We start from the raw sequence: 25,723 nt of genomic DNA, 5'->3' as shown, positions 1-25,723 counted from the left end.
CAGCCACGTGCCCGAGCCACAGAGACCGTAACATCCAGCCTCCCCACCACGTGCCCGAGCCACAGAGACAGTAACATCCAGCCTCCCCACCACGTGCCCGAGCCACAGAGACAGTAACATCCAGCCTCCCCACCACGTGCCCGAGCAACAGAGACAGCAACATCCAGCCTCCCTGCCACGTGCCCGAGCCACAGAGACAGTAACATCCAGCCTCCCTGCCACGTGCCAGAGCCACAGAGACAGTAACATCCAGCCTCCCAGCCACGTGCCCGAGCCACAGAGACCGTAACATCCAGCCTCCCCACCACGTGCCCGAGCCACAGAGACAGTAACATCCAGCCTCCCCACCACGTGCCCGAGCCACAGAGACCGTAACATCCAGCCTCCCCACCACGTGCCCGAGCAACAGAGACAGTAACATCCAGCCTCCCCACCACGTGCCCGAGCCACAGAGACAGTAACATCCAGCCTCCCCACCACGTGCCCATGCCACAGAGACAGTAACATCCAGCCTCCCCGCCACGTGCCCGAGCCACAGAGACAGTAACATCCAGCCTCCCCACCACGTGCCCGAGCCACAGAGACAGTAACATCCAGCCTCCCCACCACGTGCCCGAGCCACAGAGACAGTAACATCCAGCCTCCCCGCCACGTGCCCGAGCCACAGAGATACAAACATCCAGCCTCCCAGCCACGTGCCCGAGCCACAGAGACAGTAACATCCAGCCTCCCCACCACGTGCCCAAGCCACAGAGACAGTAACATCCAGCCTCCCCACCACGTGCCCGAGCCACAGAGATACAAACATCCAGCCTCCCAGCCACGTGCCCGAGCCACAGAGACAGTAACATCCAGCCTCCCCACCACGTGCCCAAGCCACAGAGACCGTAACATCCAGCCTCCCCACCACGTGCCCGAGCCACAGAGACAGTAACATCCAGCCTCCCAGCCACGTGCCCGAGCCACAGAGACCGTAACATCCAGCCTCCCCACCACGTGCCCGAGCCACAGAGACAGTAACATCCAGCCTCCCCACCACGTGCCCGAGCCACAGAGACAGTAACATCCAGCCTCCCCACCACGTGCCCGAGCAACAGAGACAGCAACATCCAGCCTCCCTGCCACGTGCCCGAGCCACAGAGACAGTAACATCCAGCCTCCCTGCCACGTGCCAGAGCCACAGAGACAGTAACATCCAGCCTCCCCACCACGTGCCCGAGCCACAGAGATAGTAACATCCAGCCTCCTCGCCACGTGCCCGAGCCAAAGAGATACTAACATCCAGCCTCCCCCCCACGTGCCCGAGCAACAGAGACAGTAACATCCAGCCTCCCCACCACGTGCCCGAGCCACAGAGACAGTAACATCCAGCCTCCCCACCACGTGCCCGAGCCACAGAGACAGTAACATCCAGCCTCCCCGCCACGTGCCCGAGCCACAGAGACAGTAACATCCAGCCTCCCCGCCACGTGCCCGAGCCACAGAGACAGTAACATCCAGCCTCCCAGCCACGTGCCCGAGCAACAGAGATCCTAACATCCAGCCTCCCAGCCTCGTGCCCGAGCCACAGAGACCGTAACATCCAGCCTCCCCACCACGTGCCCGAGCAACAGAGACAGTAACATCCAGCCTCCCCACCACGTGCCCGAGCCACAGAGACAGTAACATCCAGCCTCCCCACCACGTGCCCATGCCACAGAGACAGTAACATCCAGCCTCCCCGCCACGTGCCCGAGCCACAGAGACAGTAACATCCAGCCTCCCCACCACGTGCCCGAGCCACAGAGACAGTAACATCCAGCCTCCCCACCACGTGCCCGAGCCACAGAGACAGTAACATCCAGCCTCCCCGCCACGTGCCCGAGCCCCAGAGACCGTAACATCCAGCCTCACGGCCACGTGCCCGAGCCCCAGAGACCGTAACATCCAGCCTCACGGCCACGTGCCCGAGCCCCAGAGACCGTAACATCCAGCCTCCCCGCCACGTGCCCGAGCCCCAGAGACCGTAACATCCAGCCTCACGGCCACGTGCCCGAGCCCCAGAGACCGTAACATCCAGCCTCACGGCCACGTGCCCGAGCCACAGAGATACCAACATCCAGCCTCCCCCCCACGTGCCCGAGTAACAGAGACCGTAACATCCAGCCTCACGGCCACGTTCCCGAGCAACAGAGATGCTAACATCCAGCCTACCCGCCATGTGTCCGAGCAACAGAGACAGTAACATCCAGCCTCACGGCCACATGCCCGAGCCACAGAGACAGTAACATCCAGCCTCCCAGCCACGTGCCTGAGCAACAGAGATACTAACATCCAGCCTCCCCGCCACGTGCCCGAGCAACAGAGATACCAACATCCAGCCTCCCCGCCACGTGCCCGAGCAACAGAGATACCAACATCCAGCCTCCCCGCCACGTGCCCGAGCAACAGAGATACCAACATCCAGCCTCCCCGCCACGTGCCTTGTCCCCGCCTCATGCTTGAGCAACAGAGACACTAATTGTATATAGTTATTAGTGTTTTTGTCCTGAAATGCGTCAGTAATAAGTAGATGTAATAACGGAGCAGCGCTTGGCGTCCATGAGGCGCTGCAGGTCCATGGCCGCTTATACATTCTATTCCTCCGCACTATTATACGCTATTATTATCCACTCACCTCTGACAGTACAGATAATCCTGAGACTTCTTCTTGCTGGAGCGGACGTGGAATCCCAGGAACACTTCCTCCATTTCTCTCTTACATCCGGATTCCAGGTAATTGTGGAACTGCTGGAATATTCCCTGCCAGCGCTCCTCCACCGGGAATGAGCCGGAGCCAAACTGACTGCGGGGGAGAGAAGGGACAGAGCGCCCCCTATGGAGGTTATATCAGGAAGACCCTGACCACCAGGCAGAGAAGAGACCATGGATTTACATGGATGGTGGAATCACCACTAGGTGGCGCTGTATAACTGGGATATATCAGTAACCTCCTCACCACTAGGTGGCACTGTATAACTGGGATATATCAGTAACCTCCTCACCACTAGGTGGCGCTGTATAACTGGGATATATCAGTAACCTCCTCACCACTAGGTGGCGCTGTATAACTGGGATATATCAGTAACCTCCTCACCACTAGGTGGCGCTGTATAACTGGGATATATCAGTATTCTCCTCACCACTAGGTGGCGCTGTATAACTGGGATATATCAGTAACCTCCTCACCACTAGGTGGCGCTGTATAACTGGGATATATCAGTAACCTCCTCACCACTAGGTGGCGCTGTATAACTGGGATATATCAGTGATCTCCTCCTCACCACTAGGTGGCGCTGTATAACTGGGATATATCAGTACCCTCCTCACCACTAGGTGGCGCTGTATAACTGGGGTATATCAGTAACCTCCTCCCCACTAGGTGGCGCTGTATAACTGGGATATATCAGTAACCTCCTCACCACTAGGTGGCGCTGTATAACTGGGATATATCAGTAACCTCCTCCCCACTAGGTGGCGCTGTATAACTGGGATATATCAGTAACCTCCTCACCACTAGGTGGCGCTGTATAACTGGGATATATCAGTGATCTCCTCCCCACTAGGTGGCGCTGTATAACTGGTATATATCAGTAACCTCCTCCCCACTAGGTGGCGCTGTATAACTGGTATATATCAGTAACCTCCTCACCACTAGGTGGCGCTGTATAACTGGGATATATCAGTGATCTCCTCCCCACTAGGTGGCGCTGTATAACTGGGATATATCAGTAACCTCCTCACCACTAGGTGGCGCTGTATAACTGGGATATATCAGTGACCTCCTCACCACTAGGTGGCGCTGTATAACTGGGATATATCAGTGATCTCCTCTCCACTAGGTGGCGCTGTATAACTGGGATATATCAGTAACCTCCTCACCACTAGGTGGCGCTGTATAACTGGGATATATCAATGATCTCCTCACCACTAGGTGGCGCTGTATAACTGGGATATATCAGTAACCTCCTCTCCACTAGGTGGCGCTGTATAACTGGGATATATCAGTATTCTCCTCCCCACTAGGTGGCGCCGTATAACTGGGATATATCAGTAACCTCCTCCTCACCACTAGGTGGCGCTGTATAACTGGGGTATATCAGTAACCTCCTCCCCACTAGGTGGCGCTGTATAACTGGGATATATCAGTAACCTCCTCACCACTAGGTGGCGCTGTATAACTGGGATATATCAGTAACCTCCTCCCCACTAGGTGGCGCTGTATAACTGGGATATATCAGTGACCTCCTCACCACTAGGTGGCGCTGTATAACTGGGATATATCAGTGACCTCCTCCCCACTAGGTGGCGCTGTATAACTGGGATATATCAGTAACCTCCTCCCCACTAGGTGGCGCTGTATAACTGGGATATATCAGTAACCTCCTCACCACTAGGTGGCGCTGTATAACTGGTATATATCAGTGATCTCCTCCCCACTAGGTGGCGCTGTATAACTGGGATATATCAGTGACCTCCTCCCCACTAGGTGGCGCTGTATAACTGGGATATATCAGTGACCTCCTCACCACTAGGTGGCGCTGTATAACTGGGATATATCAGTGACCTCCTCACCACTAGGTGGCGCTGTATAACTGGGGTATATCAGTAACCTCCTCCCCACTAGGTGGCGCTGTATAACTGGGATATATCAGTGACCTCCTCCCCACTAGGTGGCGCTGTATAACTGGGATATATCAGTGACCTCCTCCCCACTAGGTGGCGCTGTATAACTGGGATATATCAGTAACCTCCTCACCACTAGGTGGCGCTGTATAACTGGGATATATCAGTAACCTCCTCCCCACTAGGTGGCGCTGTATAACTGGGATATATCAGTATTCTCCTCACCACTAGGTGGCGCTGTATAACTGGGATATATCAGTGATCTCCTCCCCACTAGGTGGCGCTGTATAACGGGGATATATCAGTAACCTCCTCACCACTAGGTGGCGCTGTATAACTGGGATATATCAGTAACCTCCTCACCACTAGGTGGCACTGTATAACTGGGATATATCAGTAACCTCCTCACCACTAGGTGGCGCTGTATAACTGGGATATATCAGTGACCTCCTCACCACTAGGTGGCGCTGTATAACTGGGGTATATCAGTAACCTCCTCACCACTAGGTGGCGCTGTATAACTGGGATATATCAGTAACCTCCTCACCACTAGGTGGCGCTGTATAACTGGGATATATCAGTGACCTCCTCACCACTAGGTGGCGCTGTATAACTGGGATATATCAGTGACCTCCTCACCACTAGGTGGCGCTGTATAACTGGGATATATCAGTGACCTCCTCCCCACTAGGTGGCGCTGTATAACTGGGATATATCAGTAACCTCCTCTCCACTAGGTGGCGCTGTATAACTGGGATATATCAGTATCCTCCTCACCACTAGGTGGCGCTGTATAACTGGGATATATCAGTAACCTCCTCCCCACTAGGTGGCGCTGTATAACTGGGATATATCAGTATTCTCCTCACCACTAGGTGGCGCTGTATAACTGGGATATATCAGTGATCTCCTCCCCACTAGGTGGCGCTGTATAACGGGGATATATCAGTAACCTCCTCACCACTAGGTGGCGCTGTATAACTGGGATATATCAGTAACCTCCTCACCACTAGGTGGCACTGTATAACTGGGATATATCAGTAACCTCCTCACCACTAGGTGGCGCTGTATAACTGGGATATATCAGTGACCTCCTCACCACTAGGTGGCGCTGTATAACTGGGGTATATCAGTAACCTCCTCACCACTAGGTGGCGCTGTATAACTGGGATATATCAGTAACCTCCTCACCACTAGGTGGCGCTGTATAACTGGGATATATCAGTGACCTCCTCACCACTAGGTGGCGCTGTATAACTGGGATATATCAGTGACCTCCTCCCCACTAGGTGGCGCTGTATAACTGGGATATATCAGTAACCTCCTCACCACTAGGTGGCGCTGTATAACTGGGATATATCAGTAACCTCCTCCTCACCACTAGGTGGCGCTGTATAACGGGGATATATCAGTAACCTCCTCCCCACTAGGTGGCGCTGTATAACTGGGATATATCAGTAACCTCCTCACCACTAGGTGGCGCTGTATAACTGGGATATATCAGTAACCTCCTCCCCACTAGGTGGCGCTGTATAACTGGGATATATCAGTAACCTCCTCACCACTAGGTGGCGCCGTATAACTGGTATATATCAGTAATCTCCTCACCACTAGGTGGCGCTGTATAACTGGGATATATCAGTGACCTCCTCACCACTAGGTGGCGCTGTATAACTGGGATATATCAGTAACCTCCTCACCACTAGGTGGCGCTCCACTTACTGATTACTCACAATTTCCTCTGTAGGGTCTCGTCCTGGTGGTCGGTGCTGAGGACCCCCTGGGTCTGGAGGCCGCTGTGCGTCGTCTTATTGAAGGTTCCCACCAGAGTGAAGCCGTTAGAGAAGGTGAGTTTTCCCTGTAAAGAAGAAGAAATATACATTGTGGGAGGGGCATAAGCGAACCCAAACAAGTGTTCATACAGGGCTCCCTGGTTCAGGAGTAGAAATTCAGAACTACAGAGAGGACTAACAGAGAGCAGCCCAAAATAGAAGAGCAAGACACAAACCTTCCCAGATAAGAGACAATCCTCAGTGAACGCGCCCTCGTACAGGGTGTTATCTTCTGTAATCAGGACACCCGGACCCTGGGAGATCAATATACACAGATTATACACCACCACTAGGGGGAGCTCACTACATACACATTATACACCACCACTAGGGGGAGATCACTACATACACATTATACACCACCACTAGGGGGAGATCACTACATACACATTATACACCACCACTAGGAGGAGATCACTACATACACATTATACACCACCACTAGGAGGAGATCACTACATACACATTATACACCACCACTAGGGGGAGATCACTACATACACATTATACACCACCACTAGGGGGAGCTCACTACATACAGATTATACACCACCACTAGGAGGAGATCACTACATACACATTATACCCCACCACTAGGGGGAGCTCACTACATACAGATTATACACCACCACTAGGAGGAGATCACTACATACACATTATACACCACCACTAGGGGGAGATCACTACATACAGATTATACACCACCACTAGGAGGAGATCACTACATACACATTATACACCACCACTAGGAGGAGATCACTGCATACACATTATACACCACCACTAGGGGGAGCTCACTACATACACATTATACACCACCACTAGGGGGAGCTCACTACATACAGATTATACACCACCACTAGGAGGAGATCACTACATACAGATTATACACCACCACTAGGAGGAGATCACTACATACACATTATACACCACCACTAGGGGGAGCTCACTACATACAGATTATACACCACCACTAGGAGGAGATCACTACATACAGATTATACACCACCACTAGGAGGAGATCACTACATACAGATTATACACCACCACTAGGAGGAGATCACTACATACACATTATACACCACCACTAGGAGGAGATCACTGCATACACATTATACACCACCACTAGGGGGAGCTCACTACATACACATTATACACCACCACTAGGGGGAGATCACTACATACACATTATACACCACCACTAGGGGGAGATCACTACATACAGATTATACACCACCACTAGGTGGAGATCACTACATACACATTATACACCACCACTAGGAGGAGATCACTACATACAGATTATACACCACCACTAGGGGGAGATCACTACATACACATTATACACCACCACTAGGAGGAGATCACTACATACACATTATACACCACCACTAGGGGGAGATCACTACATACACATTATACACCACCACTAGGAGGAGATCACTACATACACATTATACACCACCACTAGGAGGAGATCACTACATACACATTATACACCACCACTAGGAGGAGATCACTACATACAGATTATACACCACCACTAGGGGGAGATCACTACATACACATTATACACCACCACTAGGAGGAGATCACTACATACACATTATACACCACCACTAGGGGGAGATCACTACATACACATTATACACCACCACTAGGGGGAGATCACTACATACAGATTATACACCACCACTAGGGGGAGATCACTACATACACATTATACACCACCACTAGGGGGAGATCACTACATACACATTATACACCACCACTAGGAGGAGATCACTACATACAGATTATACACCACCACTAGGGGGAGATCACTACATACAGATTATACACCACCACTAGGGGGAGATCACTACATACACATTATACACCACCACTAGGGGGAGATCACTACATACAGATTATACACCACCACTAGGGGGAGATCACTACATACACATTATACACCACCACTAGGAGGAGATCACTACATACAGATTATACACCACCACTAGGGGGAGATCACTACATACACATTATACACCACCACTAGGGGGAGCTCACTACATACAGATTATACACCACCACTAGGAGGAGATCACTACATACAGATTATACACCACCACTAGGGGGAGCTCACTACATACAGATTATACACCACCACTAGGAGGAGCTCACTACATACACATTATACAGCACCACTAGGAGGAGATCACTACATACACATTATACACCACCACTAGGGGGAGATCACTACATACAGATTATACACCACCGCTAGGGGGAGATCACTACATACAGATTATACACCACCACTAGGGGGAGCTCACTACATACAGATTATACACCACCACTAGGGGGAGATCACTACATACAGATTATACACCACCACTAGGGGGAGATCACTACATACACATTATACACCACCACTAGGAGGAGATCACTACATACACATTATACACCACCACTAGGGGGAGATCACTACATACACATTATACACCATCACTAGGGGGAGATCACTACATACAGATTATACACCACTACTAGGGGGAGATTACTACATACACATTATACACCACCACTAGGGGGAGCTCACTACATACACATTATACACCACCAGTAGGGGGAGATCACTACATACAGATTATACACCACCACTAGGGGGAGATCACTACATACACATTATACACCACCACTAGGGGGAGCTCACTACATACAGATTATACACCACCACTAGGAGGAGATCACTACATACACATTATACACCACCACTAGGGGGAGCTCACTACATACAGATTATACACCACCACTAGGGGGAGATCACTACATACAGATTATACACCACCACTAGGGGGAGATCACTACATACACATTATACACCACCACTAGGGGGAGCTCACTACATACAGATTATACACCACCACTAGGGGGAGATCACTACATACAGATTATACACCACCACTAGGGGGAGATCACTACATACACATTATACACCACTAGGGGGAGCTCACTACATACACATTATACACCACCACTAGGAGGAGATCACTACATACACATTATACACCACCACTAGGGGGAGCTCACTACATACAGATTATACACCACCACTAGGAGGAGATCACTACATACAGATTATACACCACCACTAGGGGGAGATCACTACATACACATTATACACCACCACTAGGAGGAGATCACTACATACACATTATACACCACCACTAGGGGGAGATCACTACATACACATTATACACCACCACTAGGAGGAGATCACTACATACAGATTATACACCACCACTAGGGGGGATCACTACATACAGATTATACACCACCACTAGGAGGAGATCACTACATACAGATTATACACCACCACTAGGGGGAGCTCACTACATACAGCTTATACACCACCACTAGGAGGAGATCATTACATACACATTATACACCACCACTAGGAGGAGATCATTACATACACATTATACACCACCACTAGGAGGAGATCATTACATACACATTATACACCACCACTAGGAGGAGATCACTACATACACATTATACACCACCACTAGGAGGAGATCACTACATACACATTATACACCACCACTAGGAGGAGCTCACTACATACAGATTATACACCACCACTAGGAGGAGATCACTACATACACATTATACACCACCACTAGGGGGAGATCACTACATACACATTATACACCACCACTAGGAGGAGCTCACTACATACACATTATACATCACCACTAGGAGGAGCTCACTACATACACATTATACACCACCACTAGGGGGAGATCACTACATACAGATTATACACCACCACTAGGAGGATATCACTACATACAGATTATACACCACCACTAGGGGGAGATAACTACATACACATTATACACCACCACTAGGGGGAGATCACTACATACAGATTATACACCACCACTAGGAGGATATCACTACATACAGATTATACACCACCACTAGGGGGAGATAACTACATACACATTATACACCACCACTAGGGGGAGATCACTACATACAGATTATACACCACCACTAGGGGGAGCTCACTACATACAGATTATACACCACCACTAGGGGGAGATCACTACATACAGATTATACACCACCACTAGGGGGAGATCACTACATACACATTATACACCACCACTAGGAGGAGATCACTACATACAGATAATACACCACCACTAGGGGGAGCTCACTACATACACATTATACACCACCACTAGGGGGGAGATCACTACATACAAATTATACACCACCACTAGGGGGAGATCACTACATACAGATTATACACCACCACTAGGAGGAGATCACTACATACAGATTATACACCACCACTAGGTGGAGATCACTACATACACATTATACACCACCACTAGGGGGAGATCACTACATACAGATAATACACCACCACTAGGGGGAGCTCACTACATACACATTATACACCACCACTAGGGGGGAGATCACTACATACAGATTATACACCACCACTAGGAGGAGATCACTACATACACATTATACACCACCACTAGGGGGGGATCACTACATACAGATTATACACCACCACTAGGAGGAGATCACTACATACAGATTATACACCACCACTAGGAGGAGATCACTACATACACATTATACATCACCACTAGGAGGAGCTCACTACATACACATTATATACCACCACTAGGGGGAGATCACTACATACACATTATACACCACCACTAGGGGGAGATCACTACATACAGATTATACACCACCACTAGGAGGAGATCACTACATACACATTATACACCACCACTAGGGGGAGATCACTACATACACATTATACACCACCACTAGGAGGAGATCACTACATACAGATTATACACCACCACTAGGGGGAGCTCACTACATACAGATTATACACCACCACTAGGAGGAGATCACTACATACAGATTATACACCACCACTAGGTGGAGATCACTACATACACATTATACACCACCACTAGGGGGAGATCACTACATACACATTATACACCACCACTAGGAGGAGATCACTACATACAGATTATACACCACCACTAGGGGGAGGTCACTACATACACATTATACACCACCACTAGGGGGAGATCACTACATACAGATTATACACCAGCACTAGGGGGAGATCACTACATACACATTATACACCACCACTAGGAGGAGATCACTACATACACATTATACACCACCACTAGGGGGAGATCACTACATACACATTATACACCACCACTAGGGGGAGATCACTACATACACATTATACACCACCACTAGGAGGAGATCACTACATACAGATTATACACCACCACTAGGGGGAGATCACTACATACAGATTATACACCACCACTAGGAGGAGATCACTACATACACATTATACACCACCACTAGGAGGAGATCACTACATACAGATTATACACCACCACTAGGAGGAGATCACTACATACAGATTATACACCACCACTAGGAGGAGATCACTACATACAGATTATACACCACCACTAGGGGGGATCACTACATACAGATTATACACCACCACTAGGGGGAGATCACTACATACACATTATACACCACCACTAGGGGGAGATCACTACATACAGATAATACACCACCACTAGGGGGAGCTCACTACATACACATTATACACCACCACTAGGGGGGAGATCACTACATACAGATTATACACCACCACTAGGAGGAGATCACTACATACAGATTATACACCACCACTAGGGGGAGATCACTACATACAGATTATACACCACCACTAGGGGGAGATCACTACATACACATTATACACCACCACTAGGGGGAGATTACTACATACACATTATACACCACCACTAGGAGGAGATCACTACATACAGATTATACACCACCACTAGGGGGAGGTCACTACATACACATTATACACCACCACTAGGGGGAGATCACTACATACACATTATACATCACCACTAGGGGGAGATCACTACATACATATTGTACACCACCACTAGGAGGAGATCACTACATACACATTATACACCACCACTAGGGGGAGATCACTACATACACATTATACACCACCACTAGGAGGAGATCACTACATACACATTATACATCACCACTAGGGGGAGATCACTACATACATATTGTACACCACCACTAGGAGGAGATCACTACATACACATTATACACCACCACTAGGGGGAGGTCACTACATACACATTATACACCACCACTAGGGGGAGATCACTACATACACATTATACATCACCACTAGGAGGAGATCACTACATACATATTGTACACCACCACTAGGAGGAGATCACTACATACACATTATACACCACCACTAGGGGGAGATCACTACATACACATTATACACCACCACTAGGAGGAGATCACTACATACAGATTATACACCACCACTAGGGGGAGATCACTACATACAGATTATACACCACCACTAGGAGGAGATCACTACATACACATTATACACCACCACTAGGAGGAGATCACTACATACACATTATACACCACCACTAGGAGGAGATCACTACATACAGATTATACACCACCACTAGGAGGAGATCACTACATACACATTATACACCACCACTAGGGGGAGATTACTACATACACATTATACACCACCACTAGGAGGAGATCACTACATACAGATTATACACCACCACTAGGGGGAGATAACTACATACAGATTATACACCACCACTAGGGGGAGATCACTACATACACATTATACACCACCACTAGGGGGAGATCACTACATACACATTATACACCACCACTAGGAGGAGATCACTACATACAGATTATACACCACCACTAGGAGGAGATCACTACATACACATTATACACCACCACTAGGGGAGCTCACTACATACAGATTATACACCACCACTAGGAGGAGATCACTACATACAGATTATACACCACCACTAGGAGGAGATCACTACATACAGATTATACACCACCACTAGGAGGAGATCACTACATACACATTATACACCACCACTAGGAGGAGATCACTACATACACATTATACACCACCACTAGGCGGAGATCACTACATACACATTATACACCACCACTAGGAGGAGATCACTACATACACATTATACACCACCACTAGGAGGAGATCACTACATACACATTATACACCACCACTAGGGGGAGATCACTACAAACACATTATACACCACCACTAGGGGGAGCTCACTACATACAGATTATACACCACCACTAGGAGGAGATCACTACATACAGATTATACACCACCACTAGGGGGAGCTCACTACATACAGATTATATACCACCACTAGGAGGAGCTCACTACATACAGATTATACACCACCACTAGGAGGAGATCACTACATACACATTATACACCACCACTAGGGGGAGATCACTACATACACATTATACACCACCACTAGGAGGAGATCACTACATACACATTATACACCACCACTAGGAGGAGATCACTACATACATATTATACACCACCACTAGGGGGAGATCACTACATACACATTATACACCACCACTAGGGGAAGATCACTACATGCACATTATACACCACCACTAGGGGGAGATCACTACATACAGATTATACACCACCACTAGGGGGAGATCACTACATACACATTATACACCACCACTAGGGGAAGATCACTACATACACATTATACACCACCACTAGGGGAAGATCACTACATACACATTATACACCACCACTAGGGGGAGATCACTACATACACATTATACACCACCACTAGGAGGAGATCACTACATACACATTATACACCACCACTAGGGGGAGATTACTACATACACATTATACACCACCACTAGGGGAAGATCACTACATACACATTATACACCACCACTAGGGGAAGATCACTACATACACATTATACACCACCACTAGGAGGAGATCACTACATACACATTATACACCACCACTAGGGGGAGATTACTACATACACATTATACACCACCACTAGGGGAAGATCACTACATGCACATTATACACCACCACTAGGAGGAGATCACTACATACACATTATACACCACCACTAGGAGGAGATCACTACATACACATTATACACCACCACTAGGGGGAGATCACTACATACACATTATACACCACCACTAGGGGGAGATCACTACATACATATTATACACCACCACTAGGGGGAGATCACTACATACACATTATACACCACCACTAGGGGGAGATCACTACATACATATTATACACCACCACTAGGAGGAGATCACTACATACATATTATACACCACCACTAGGAGGAGATCACTACATACACATTATACACCACCACTAGGAGGAGATCACTACATACAGATTATACACCACCACTAGGAGGAGATCACTACATACACATTATACACCACCACTAGGGGGAGATCACTACATACACATTATACACCACCACTAGGGGGAGATCACTACATACACATTATACACCACCACTAGGGGGAGATCACTACATACACATTATACACCACCACTAGGAGGAGCTCACTACATACAGATTATACACCACCACTAGGAGGAGCTCACTACATACACATTATACACCACCACTAGGAGGAGATCACTACATACACATTATACACCACCACTAGGAGGAGATCACTACATACACATTATACACCACCACTAGGAGGAGATCACTACATACACATTATACACCACCACTAGGGGGAGATCACTACATACACATTATACACCACCACTAGGGGGAGATCACTACATACAGATTATACACCACCACTAGGGGGAGCTCACTACATACACATTATACACCACCACTAGGAGGAGATCACTACATACAGATTATACACCACCACTAGGGGGAGATCACTACATACACATTATACACCACCACTAGGGGGAGATCACTACATACACATTATACACCACCACTAGGAGGAGCTCACTACATACAGATTATACACCACCACTAGGAGGAGCTCACTACATACACATTATACACCACCACTAGGGGGAGATCACTACATACACATTATACACCACCACTAGGGGGAGATCACTACATACAGATTATACACCACCACTAGGGGGAGCTCACTACATACACATTATACACCACCACTAGGAGGAGATCACTACATACAGATTATACACCACCACTAGGGGGAGATCACTACATACACATTATACACCACCACTAGGAGGAGATCACTACATACAGATTATACACCACCACTAGGGGGAGATCACTACATACACATTATACACCACCACTAGGAGAAGATCACTACATACAGATTATACACCACCACTAGGGGGAGATCACTACATACAGATTATACACCACCACTAGGGGGAGCTCACTACATACACATTATACACCACCACTAGGAGGAGATCACTACATACAGATTATACACCACCACTAGGAGGAGATCACTACATACAGATTATACACCACCACTAGGAGGAGATCACTACATACACATTATACACCACCACTAGGAGGAGATCACTACATACACATTATACACCATCACTAGGGGGAGATCACTACATACACATTATACACCACCACTAGGGGGAGATCACTACATACACATTATACACCACCACTAGGAGGAGATCACTACATACACATTATACACCACCACTAGGAGGAGATCACTACATACACATTATACACCACCACTAGGGGGAGATCACTACATACAGATTATACACCACCACTAGGGGGAGATCACTACATACAGATTATACACCACCACTAGGAGGAGATCACTACATACACATTATACACCACCACTAGGGGGAGATCACTACATACACATTATACACCACCACTAGGGGGAGATCACTACATACACATTATACACCACCACTAGGAGGAGATCACTACATACAGATTATACACCACCACTAGGGGGAGATCACTACATACACATTATACACCACCACTAGGGGGAGATCACTACATACACATTATACACCACCACTAGGAGGAGATCACTACATACAGATTATACACCACCACTAGGGGGAGATCACTACATACACATTATACACCACCACTAGGGGGAGATCACTACATACAGATTATACACCACCACTAGGAGAAGGTCACTACATACAGATTATACACCACCACTAGGAGGAGATCACTACATACACATTATACACCACCACTAGGGGGAGATCACTACATACACATTATACACCACCACTAGGAGGAGATCACTACATACAGATTATACACCACCACTAGGGGGAGATCACTACATACAGATTATACACCACCACTAGGGGGAGATCACTACATACACATTATACACCACCACTAGGAGGAGATCACTACATACAGATTATACACCACCACTAGGGGGAGATCACTACATACACATTATACACCACCACTAGGGGGAGGTCACTACATACACATTATACACCACCACTAGGGGGAGATCACTACATACACATTATACACCACCACTAGGAGGAGATCACTACATACAGATTATACACCACCACTAGGGGGAGATCACTACATACAGATTATACACCACCACTAGGAGGAGATCACTACATACACATTATACACCACCACTAGGAGGAGATCACTACATACAGATTATACACCACCACTAGGGGGAGATCACTACATACAGATTATACACCACCACTAGGGGGAGATCACTACATACACATTATACACCACCACTAGGGGGAGGTCACTACATACACATTATACACCACCACTAGGGGGAGATCACTACATACACATTATACACCACCACTAGGAGGAGATCACTACATACAGATTATACACCACCACTAGGGGGAGATCACTACATACAGATTATACACCACCACTAGGAGGAGATCACTACATACTGATTATACACCACCACTAGGAGGAGATTACTACATACAGATTATACAACACCACTAGGGGGAGATCACCACATACAGATTATACACCACCACTAGGGGGAGATCACTACATACATATTATACACCACCACTAGGAGGAGATCACTACATACACATTATACACCACCACTAGTGGGAGATCACTACATACACATTATACACCACCACTAGGAGGAGATCACTACATACACATTATACACCACCACTAGGAGGAGATCACTACATACAGATTATACACCACCACTAGGGGGAGATCACTACATACAGATTATACACCACCACTAGGAGGAGATCACTACATACTGATTATACACCACCACTAGGGGGAGATCACTACATACAGATTATACAACACCACTAGGGGGAGATCACCACATACAGATTATACACCACCACTAGGAGGAGATCACTACATACAGATTATACACCACCACTAGGGGGAGATCACTACATACAGATTATACACCACCACTAGGAGGAGCTCACTACATACAGATTATACACCACCACTAGGGGGAGATCACTACATACACATTATACACCACCACTAGGGGGAGATCACTACATACAGATTATACACCACCACTAGGAGGAGCTCACTACATACACATTATACACCACCACTAGGGGGAGATCACTACATACACATTATACACCACCACTAGGGGGAGATCACTACATACACATTATACACCACCACTAGGGGGAGATCACTACATACAGATTATACACCACCACTAGGAGGAGATCACTACATACAGATTATACACCACCACTAGGAGGAGATCACTACATACAGATTATACACCACCACTAGGGGGAGATCATTACATACAGATTATACACCACCACTAGGGGGAGATCACTACATACACATTATACACCACCACTAGGGGGAGATCACTACATACACATTATACACCACCACTAGGGGGAGATCACTACATACAGATTATACACCACCACTAGGGGGAGATCACTACATACAGATTATACACCACCACTAGGAGGAGATCACTACATACAGATTATACACCACCACTAGGGGGAGATCACTACATACACATTATACACCACCACTAGGGGGAGATCACTACATACACATTATACATCACCACTAGGGGGAGATCACTACATACACATTATACACCACCACTAGGAGGAGATCACTACATACAGATTATACACCACCACTAGGAGGAGATCACTACATACACATTATACACCACCACTAGGAGGAGATCACTACATACACATTATACACCACCACTAGGGGGAGATCACTACATACACATTATACACCACCACTAGGAGGAGATCACTACATACACATTATACACCACCACTAGGGGGAGATCACTACATACACATTATACACCACCACTAGGGGGAGAGCACTACATACAGATTATACACCACCACTAGGAGGAGATCACTACATACAGATTATACATCACCACTAGGAGGAGATCACTACATACACATTATACACCACCACTAGGGGGAGATCACTACATACACATTATACACCACCACTAGGGGGAGAGCACTACATACAGATTATACACCACCACTAGGAGGAGATCACTACATACAGATTATACACCACCACTAGGAGGAGATCACTACATACAGATTATACACCACCACTAGGAGGAGATCTCTACATACAGATTATACACCACCACTAGGAGGAGATCACTACATACAGATTATACACCACCACTAGGGGGAGATCCCTACATACACATTATACACCACCACTAGGAGGAGATCACTACATACACATTATACACCACCACTAGGGGCAGTTACTCCTTCCTTACCACCAGTTTGTTGCTGATGAAGCCCCCCTGGTAACAGGCCCCCGTGTTGTGGAGGACGATGCCGGGGCCGTGCCTCTGGTTCTCCTGCCACATCCCGATGTATCTCTCGCTGCTGCAGGAAGAGAATGACTCTGTTTTTTGTTCTCTAGTCACAGCCAGAGCTGCAGTCTTGTGGGCCCCTTACTTGTCAGACTTCTCCCAGACTCCGTACCCCGACCTCTTGTCCCTCTGCCAGTTTCCCGTGTACTTCCAGGAGGGGCCTGTGGGGGGCGCCTGGTTCTCTAAGACGCCAAATCCGTGCCGCATGTTATCCTTGTAGTAACCCTTATACACCGACTCATCCGCGAACCTGCAGGATACGGAGAGGCCTCACTATACACCCCCCGCCAGGTACAGGGGGCACGGGGGACCCCCCAATACTTACTCACAGATCCCGTACCCCTGGATGGCACCGCTTCTCCAGTGACATTTATAACAATCGTATCGATCACCCGAAGCGTCCGGGATCAGACAAATCCCAAAGCTGCAAGACACGAGCATCACCAGTCATGGGGGGGGGGGGGGGGCAGTGTTATGGGGGATGTGGAGGTCAGTGTTATGGGGGATGTGGGGGTCAGTGTTATGGGGGGATGTGGAGGTCAGTGTTATGGGGGGATGTGGAGGTCAGTGTTATGGGGGGATGTGGGGGTCAGTGTTATGGGGGGATGTGGGGGTCAGTGTTATGAGGGATGTGGGGGTCAGTGTTATGGGGGATGTGGAGGTTAGTGTTATGGGGGGATGTGGGGGTCAGTGTTATGGGGGGATGTGGAGGTCAGTGTTATGGGGGGATGTGGGGGTCAGTGTTATGGGGGGGATGTGGAGGTCAGTGTTATGGGGGGATGTGGAGGTCAGTGTTATGGGGGATGTGGGGGTCAGTGTTATGGGGGGATGTGGGGGTCAGTGTTATGGGGGGGATGTGGAGGTCAGTGTTATGGGGGATGTGGAGGTCAGTGTTATGGGGGATGTGGGGGTCAGTGTTATGGGGGATGTGGAGGTCAGTGTTATGGGGGATGTGGAGGTCAGTGTTATGGGGGATGTGGAGGTCAGTGTTATGGGGGGATGTGGGGGTCAGTGTTATGGGAGGATGTGGAGGTCAGTGTTATGGGGAGGATGTGGGGGTCAGTGTTATGGGGGATGTGGAGGTCAGTGTTATGGTGGGATGTGGGGGTCAGTGTTATGGTGGGATGTGGGGGTCAGTGTTATGGGGGGATGTGGGGGTCAGTGTTATGGGGGGGATGTGGAGGTCAGTGTTATGGGGGATGTGGGGGTCAGTGTTATGGTGGGATGTGGGGGTCAGTGTTATGGTGGGATGTGGGGGTCAGTGTTATGGGGGGATGTGGGGGTCAGTGTTATGGGGGGGATGTGGGGGTCAGTGTTATGGGGGATGTGGGGGTCAGTGTTATGTTGTGGGGGGTCAGTGTTATGGGGGGATGTGGGGGTCAGTGTTATGGGGGGATGTGGAGGTCAGTGTTATGGGGGATGTGGAGGTCAGTGTTATGGGGGGATGTGGAGGTCAGTGTTATGGGGGATGTGGAGGTCAGTGTTATGGGGGGATGTGGGGGTCAGTGTTATGGGGGGATGTGGGGGTCAGTGTTATGGGGGGATGTGGAGGTCAGTGTTATGGGGGATGTGGAGGTCAGTGTTATGGGGGGATGTGGAGGTCAGTGTTATGGGGGGTGTGGAGGTCAGTGTTATGGGGGATGTGGAGGTCAGTGTTATGGGGGGGTATGTGGGGGTCAGTGTTATGGGGGTATGTGGGGGTCAGTGTTATGGGGTATGTGGAGGTCAGTGTTATGGGGGATGTGGAGGTCAGTGTTATGGGGGGATGTGGGGGTCAGTGTTATGGGGAATGTGGGGGTCAGTGTTATGGGGAATGTGGGGGTCAGTGTTATGGGGGGATGTGGGGGTCAGTGTTATGGGGGGATGTGGAGGTCAGTGTTATGGGGGGGATGTGGAGGTCAGTGTTATGGGGGGGATGTGGAGGTCAGTGTTATGGGAGGATGTGGGGGTCAGTGTTATGGGGGATGTGGTGGTCAGTGTTATGGGGGGATGTGGAGGTCAGTGTTATGGGGGATGTGGAGGTCAGTGTTATGGGGGATGTGGGGGTCAGTGTTATGGGGAATGTGGAGGTCAGTGTTATGGGGGGATGTGGGGGGCAGTGTTATGGGGGATGTGGGGGTCAGTGTTATGGGGAATGTGGGGGTCAGTGTTATGGGGGGATGTGGGGGTCAGTGTTATGGGGGGATGTGGAGGTCAGTGTTATGGGGGGGATGTGGAGGTCAGTGTTATGGGGGGGATGTGGGGGTCAGTGTTATGGGGGATGTGGGGGTCAGTGTTATGGGGGGATGTGGGGGTCAGTGTTATGGGGGGATGTGGGGGTCAGTGTTATGGGGGGATGTGGGGGTCAGTGTTATGGGGGATTTGGAGGTCAGTGTTATGGGGGATGTGGGGGTCAGTGTTATGGGGGATGTGGGGGGTCAGTGTTATGGGGGATATGGGGGTCAGTGTTATGGGGGATGTGGAGGTCAGTGTTATGGGGGATGTGGAGGTCAGTGTTATGGGGGATGTGGGGGTCAGTGTTATGGGGGATGTGGAGGTCAGTGTTATGGGGGATGTGGAGGTCAGTGTTATGGGGGATGTGGGGGTCAGTGTTATGGGGGGATGTGGGGGTCAGTGTTATGGGGGGATGTGGGGGTCAGTGTTATGGGGGATGTGGAGGTCAGTGTTATGGGGGGATGTGGGGGTCAGTGTTATGAGGGATGTGGGGGTCAGTGTTATTGGGGATGTGGAGGTCAGTGTTATGGGGGATGTGGAGGTCAGTGTTATGGGGGGATGTGGGGGTCAGTGTTATGGGGGGATGTGGGGGTCAGTGTTATGGGGGGATGTGGGGGTCAGTGTTATGGGGGGATGTGGGGGTCAGTGTTATGGGGGGATGTGGAGGTCAGTGTTATGGGGGATGTGGGGGGTCAGTGTTATGGGGGGATGTGGAGGTCAGTGTTATGGGGGGATGTGGAGGTCAGTGTTATGGGGGGATGTGGGGGTCAGTGTTATGGGGGATGTGGAGGTCAGTGTTATGGGGGGATGTGGAGGTCAGTGTTATGGGGGATGTGGGGGTCAGTGTTATGGGGGATGTGGAGGTCAGTGTTATGGGGGATGTGGAGGTCAGTGTTATGGGGGGATGTGGAGGTCAGTGTTATGGGGGATGTGGGGGCAGTGTTATGGGAGGATGTGGGGGTCAGTGTTATGGGGAATGTGGGGGTCAGTGTTATGGGGAATGTGGGGGTCAGTGTTATGGGGGGATGTGGAGGTCAGTGTTATGGGGGGGATGTGGAGGTCAGTGTTATGGGGGGATGTGGGGGTCAGTGTTATGGGGGATGTGGGGGTCAGTGTTATGGGGGATGTGGAGGTCAGTGTTATGGGGGGATGTGGGGGTCAGTGTTATGGGGGGGATGTGGAGGTCAGTGTTATGGGGGGATGTGGGGGTCAGTGTTATGGGGGATGTGGGGGTCAGTGTTATGGGGGGATGTGGAGGTCAGTGTTATGGGGGGATGTGGGGGTCAGTGTTATGGGGGGATGTGGAGGTCAGTGTTATGGGGGGGATGTGGGGGTCAGTGTTATGGGGGGATGTGGAGGTCAGTGTTATGGGGGGATGTGGGGGTCAGTGTTATGGGGGATGTGGAGGTCAGTGTTATGGGGGGATGTGGAGGTCAGTGTTATGGGGGGGATGTGGAGGTCAGTGTTATGGGGGGGATGTGGGGGTCAGTGTTATGGGGGATGTGGAGGTCAGTGTTATGGGGAATGTGGGGGTCAGTGTTATGGGGAATGTGGGGGTCAGTGTTATGGGGGGATGTGGAGGTCAGTGTTATGGGGGGGATGTGGAGGTCAGTGTTATGGGGGGATGTGGGGGTCAGTGTTATGGGGGATGTGGGGGTCAGTGTTATGGGGGATGTGGGGGGCAGTGTTATGGGGGGATGTGGGGGTCAGTGTTATGGGGGATGTGGGGGTCAGTGTTATGGGGGATGTGGAGGTCAGTGTTATGGGGGGATGTGGAGGTCAGTGTTATGGGGGATGTGGGGGTCAGTGTTATGGGGGATGTGGAGGTCAGTGTTATGGGGGATGTGGGGGTCAGTGTTATGGGGGGGATGTGGGGGTCAGTGTTATGGGGGATGTGGAGGTCAGTGTTATGGGGGGATGTGGGGGTCAGTGTTATGGGGGGATGTGGGGGTCAGTGTTATGGGGGATGTGGGGGTCAGTGTTATGGGGGGATGTGGAGGTCAGTGTTATGGGGGGATGTGGAGGTCAGTGTTATGGGGGGATGTGGGGGTCAGTGTTATGGGGGGATGTGGGGGTCAGTGTTATGGGGGATGTGGGGGTCAGTGTTATGGGGGGATGTGGGGGTCAGTGTTATGGGGGGATGTGGGGGTCAGTGTTATGGGGGGATGTGGGGGTCAGTGTTATGGGGGGATGTGGGGGTCAGTGTTATGGGGGGATGTGGGGGTCAGTGTTATGGGGGGGATGTGGGGGTCAGTGTTATGGGGGGATGTGGGGGTCAGTGTTATGGGGGGATGTGGGGGTCAGTGTTATGGGGGGATGTGGAGGTCAGTGTTATGGGGGCTGTGCGGGTCAGTGTTATGGGGGATGTGGAGGTCAGTGTTATGGGGGATGTGGAGGTCAGTGTTATGGGGGATGTGGAGGTCAGTGTTATGGGGGGATGTGGAGGTCAGTGTTATGGGGGATGTGGGGGTCAGTGTTATGGGGGGATGTGGAGGTCAGTGTTATGGGGGGATGTGGAGGTCAGTGTTATGGGGGGATGTGGAGGTCAGTGTTATGGGGGGATGTGGGGGTCAGTGTTATGGGGGGATGTGGGGGTCAGTGTTATGGGGGATGTGGGGGGTCAGTGTTATGGGGGGATGTGGAGGTCAGTGTTATGGGGGGATGTGGAGGTCAGTGTTATGGGGGATGTGGAGGTCAGTGTTATGGGGGATGTGGAGGTCAGTGTTATGGGGGGATGTGGGGGTCAGTGTTATGGGGGGATGTGGTGGTCAGTGTTATGGGGGGATGTGGTGGTCAGTGTTATGGGGGATGTGGAGGTCAGTGTTATGGGGGATGTGGAGGTCAGTGTTATGGGGGGATGTGGAGGTCAGTGTTATGGGGGATGTGGAGGTCAGTGTTATGGGGGGATGTGGGGGTCAGTGTTATGGGGGATGTGGGGGTCAGTGTTATGGGGGGATGTGGAGGTCAGTGTTATGGGGGGATGTGGAGGTCAGTGTTATGGGGGATGTGGGGGTCAGTGTTATGGGGAGGATGTGGAGGTCAGTGTTATGGGGGATGTGGGGGTCAGTGTTATGGGGGATGTGGAGGTCAGTGTTATGGGGGGATGTGGAGGTCAGTGTTATGGGGAGGATGTGGAGGTCAGTGTTATGGGGGATGTGGAGGTCAGAGTTATGGGGGGATGTGGGGGTCAGTGTTATGGGGGGATGTGGAGGTCAGTGTTATGGGGAGGATGTGGAGGTCAGTGTTATGGGGGGATGTGGAGGTCAGTGTTATGGGGGGATGTGGAGGTCAGTGTTATGGGGGATGTGGAGGTCAGTGTTATGGGGGATGTGGAGGTCAGTGTTATGGGGGATGTGGGGGTCAGTGTTATGGGGGATGTGGAGGTCAGTGTTATGGGGGATGTGGGGGTCAGTGTTATGGGGGATGTGGGGGTCAGTGTTATGGGGGGGGGGATGTGGAGGTCAGTGTTATGGGGGATGTGGGGGTCAGTGTTATGGGGGGATGTGGAGGTCAGTGTTATGGGGGATGTGGGGGTCAGTGTTGTGGGGGTCAGTGTTATGGGGGATGTGGAGGTCAGTGTTATGGGGGGATGTGGAGGTCAGTGTTATGGGGGATGTGGGGGTCAGTGTTGTGGGGGTCAGTGTTATGGGGGATGTGGAGGTCAGTGTTATGGGGGGATGTGGAGGTCAGTGTTATGGGGGGATGTGGAGGTCAGTGTTATGGGGGGGATGTGGAGGTCAGTGTTATGGGGGGGATGTGGGGGTCAGTGTTATGGGGGGATGTGGAGGTCAGTGTTATGGGGGATGTGGGGGTCAGTGTTGTGGGGGTCAGTGTTATGGGGGATGTGGAGGTCAGTGTTATGGGGGGATGTGGAGGTCAGTGTTATGGGGGATGTGGGGGTCAGTGTTATGGGGGATGTGGAGGTCAGTGTTATGGGGGATGTGGGGGTCAGTGTTATGGGGGGGATGTGGGGGTCAGTGTTATGGGGGATGTGGAGGTCAGTGTTATGGGGGGATGTGGGGGTTAGTGTTATGGGGGATGTGGGGGTCAGTGTTATGGGGGATGTGGGGGTCAGTGTTATGGGGGGGGGATGTGGAGGTCAGTGTTATGGGGGATGTGGG

General features: G+C 49.8%; 1 protein-coding gene across 9 annotated transcripts in view; it reads right to left on the bottom strand.

The window, feature by feature from the left end:
- ALS2CL (ALS2 C-terminal like) overlaps positions 1 to 25,723 on the bottom strand; it is a 97,017-nt gene that overhangs the window by 17,327 nt on the left and 53,967 nt on the right. For 7 of the 9 annotated variants that reach the window (XM_072154537.1, XM_072154536.1, XM_072154542.1 and 4 more), the window contains 6 exons: positions 19,714 to 19,812; positions 19,474 to 19,638; positions 19,290 to 19,401; positions 6,653 to 6,730; positions 6,378 to 6,502; positions 2,657 to 2,824 (listed from right to left, as the gene is read on the bottom strand). In XM_072154537.1, coding sequence (XP_072010638.1) covers positions 2,657 to 2,824; positions 6,378 to 6,502; positions 6,653 to 6,730; positions 19,290 to 19,401; positions 19,474 to 19,638; positions 19,714 to 19,812 — 747 coding nt within the window. The remainder of the gene's footprint in view (positions 1 to 2,656; positions 2,825 to 6,377; positions 6,503 to 6,652; positions 6,731 to 19,289; positions 19,402 to 19,473; positions 19,639 to 19,713; positions 19,813 to 25,723) is intronic. The other 2 variants (XM_072154544.1, XM_072154545.1) reach the window with 1 other exon arrangement.

This window comes from Engystomops pustulosus, chromosome 5 (assembly GCF_040894005.1).
Source record: "Engystomops pustulosus chromosome 5, aEngPut4.maternal, whole genome shotgun sequence".
Taxonomy (NCBI): Eukaryota; Metazoa; Chordata; class Amphibia; order Anura; family Leptodactylidae; genus Engystomops; species Engystomops pustulosus.
Note: the sequence above shows the minus strand (reverse complement) of the source record. Positions and strands in the feature narration are given on the sequence as shown.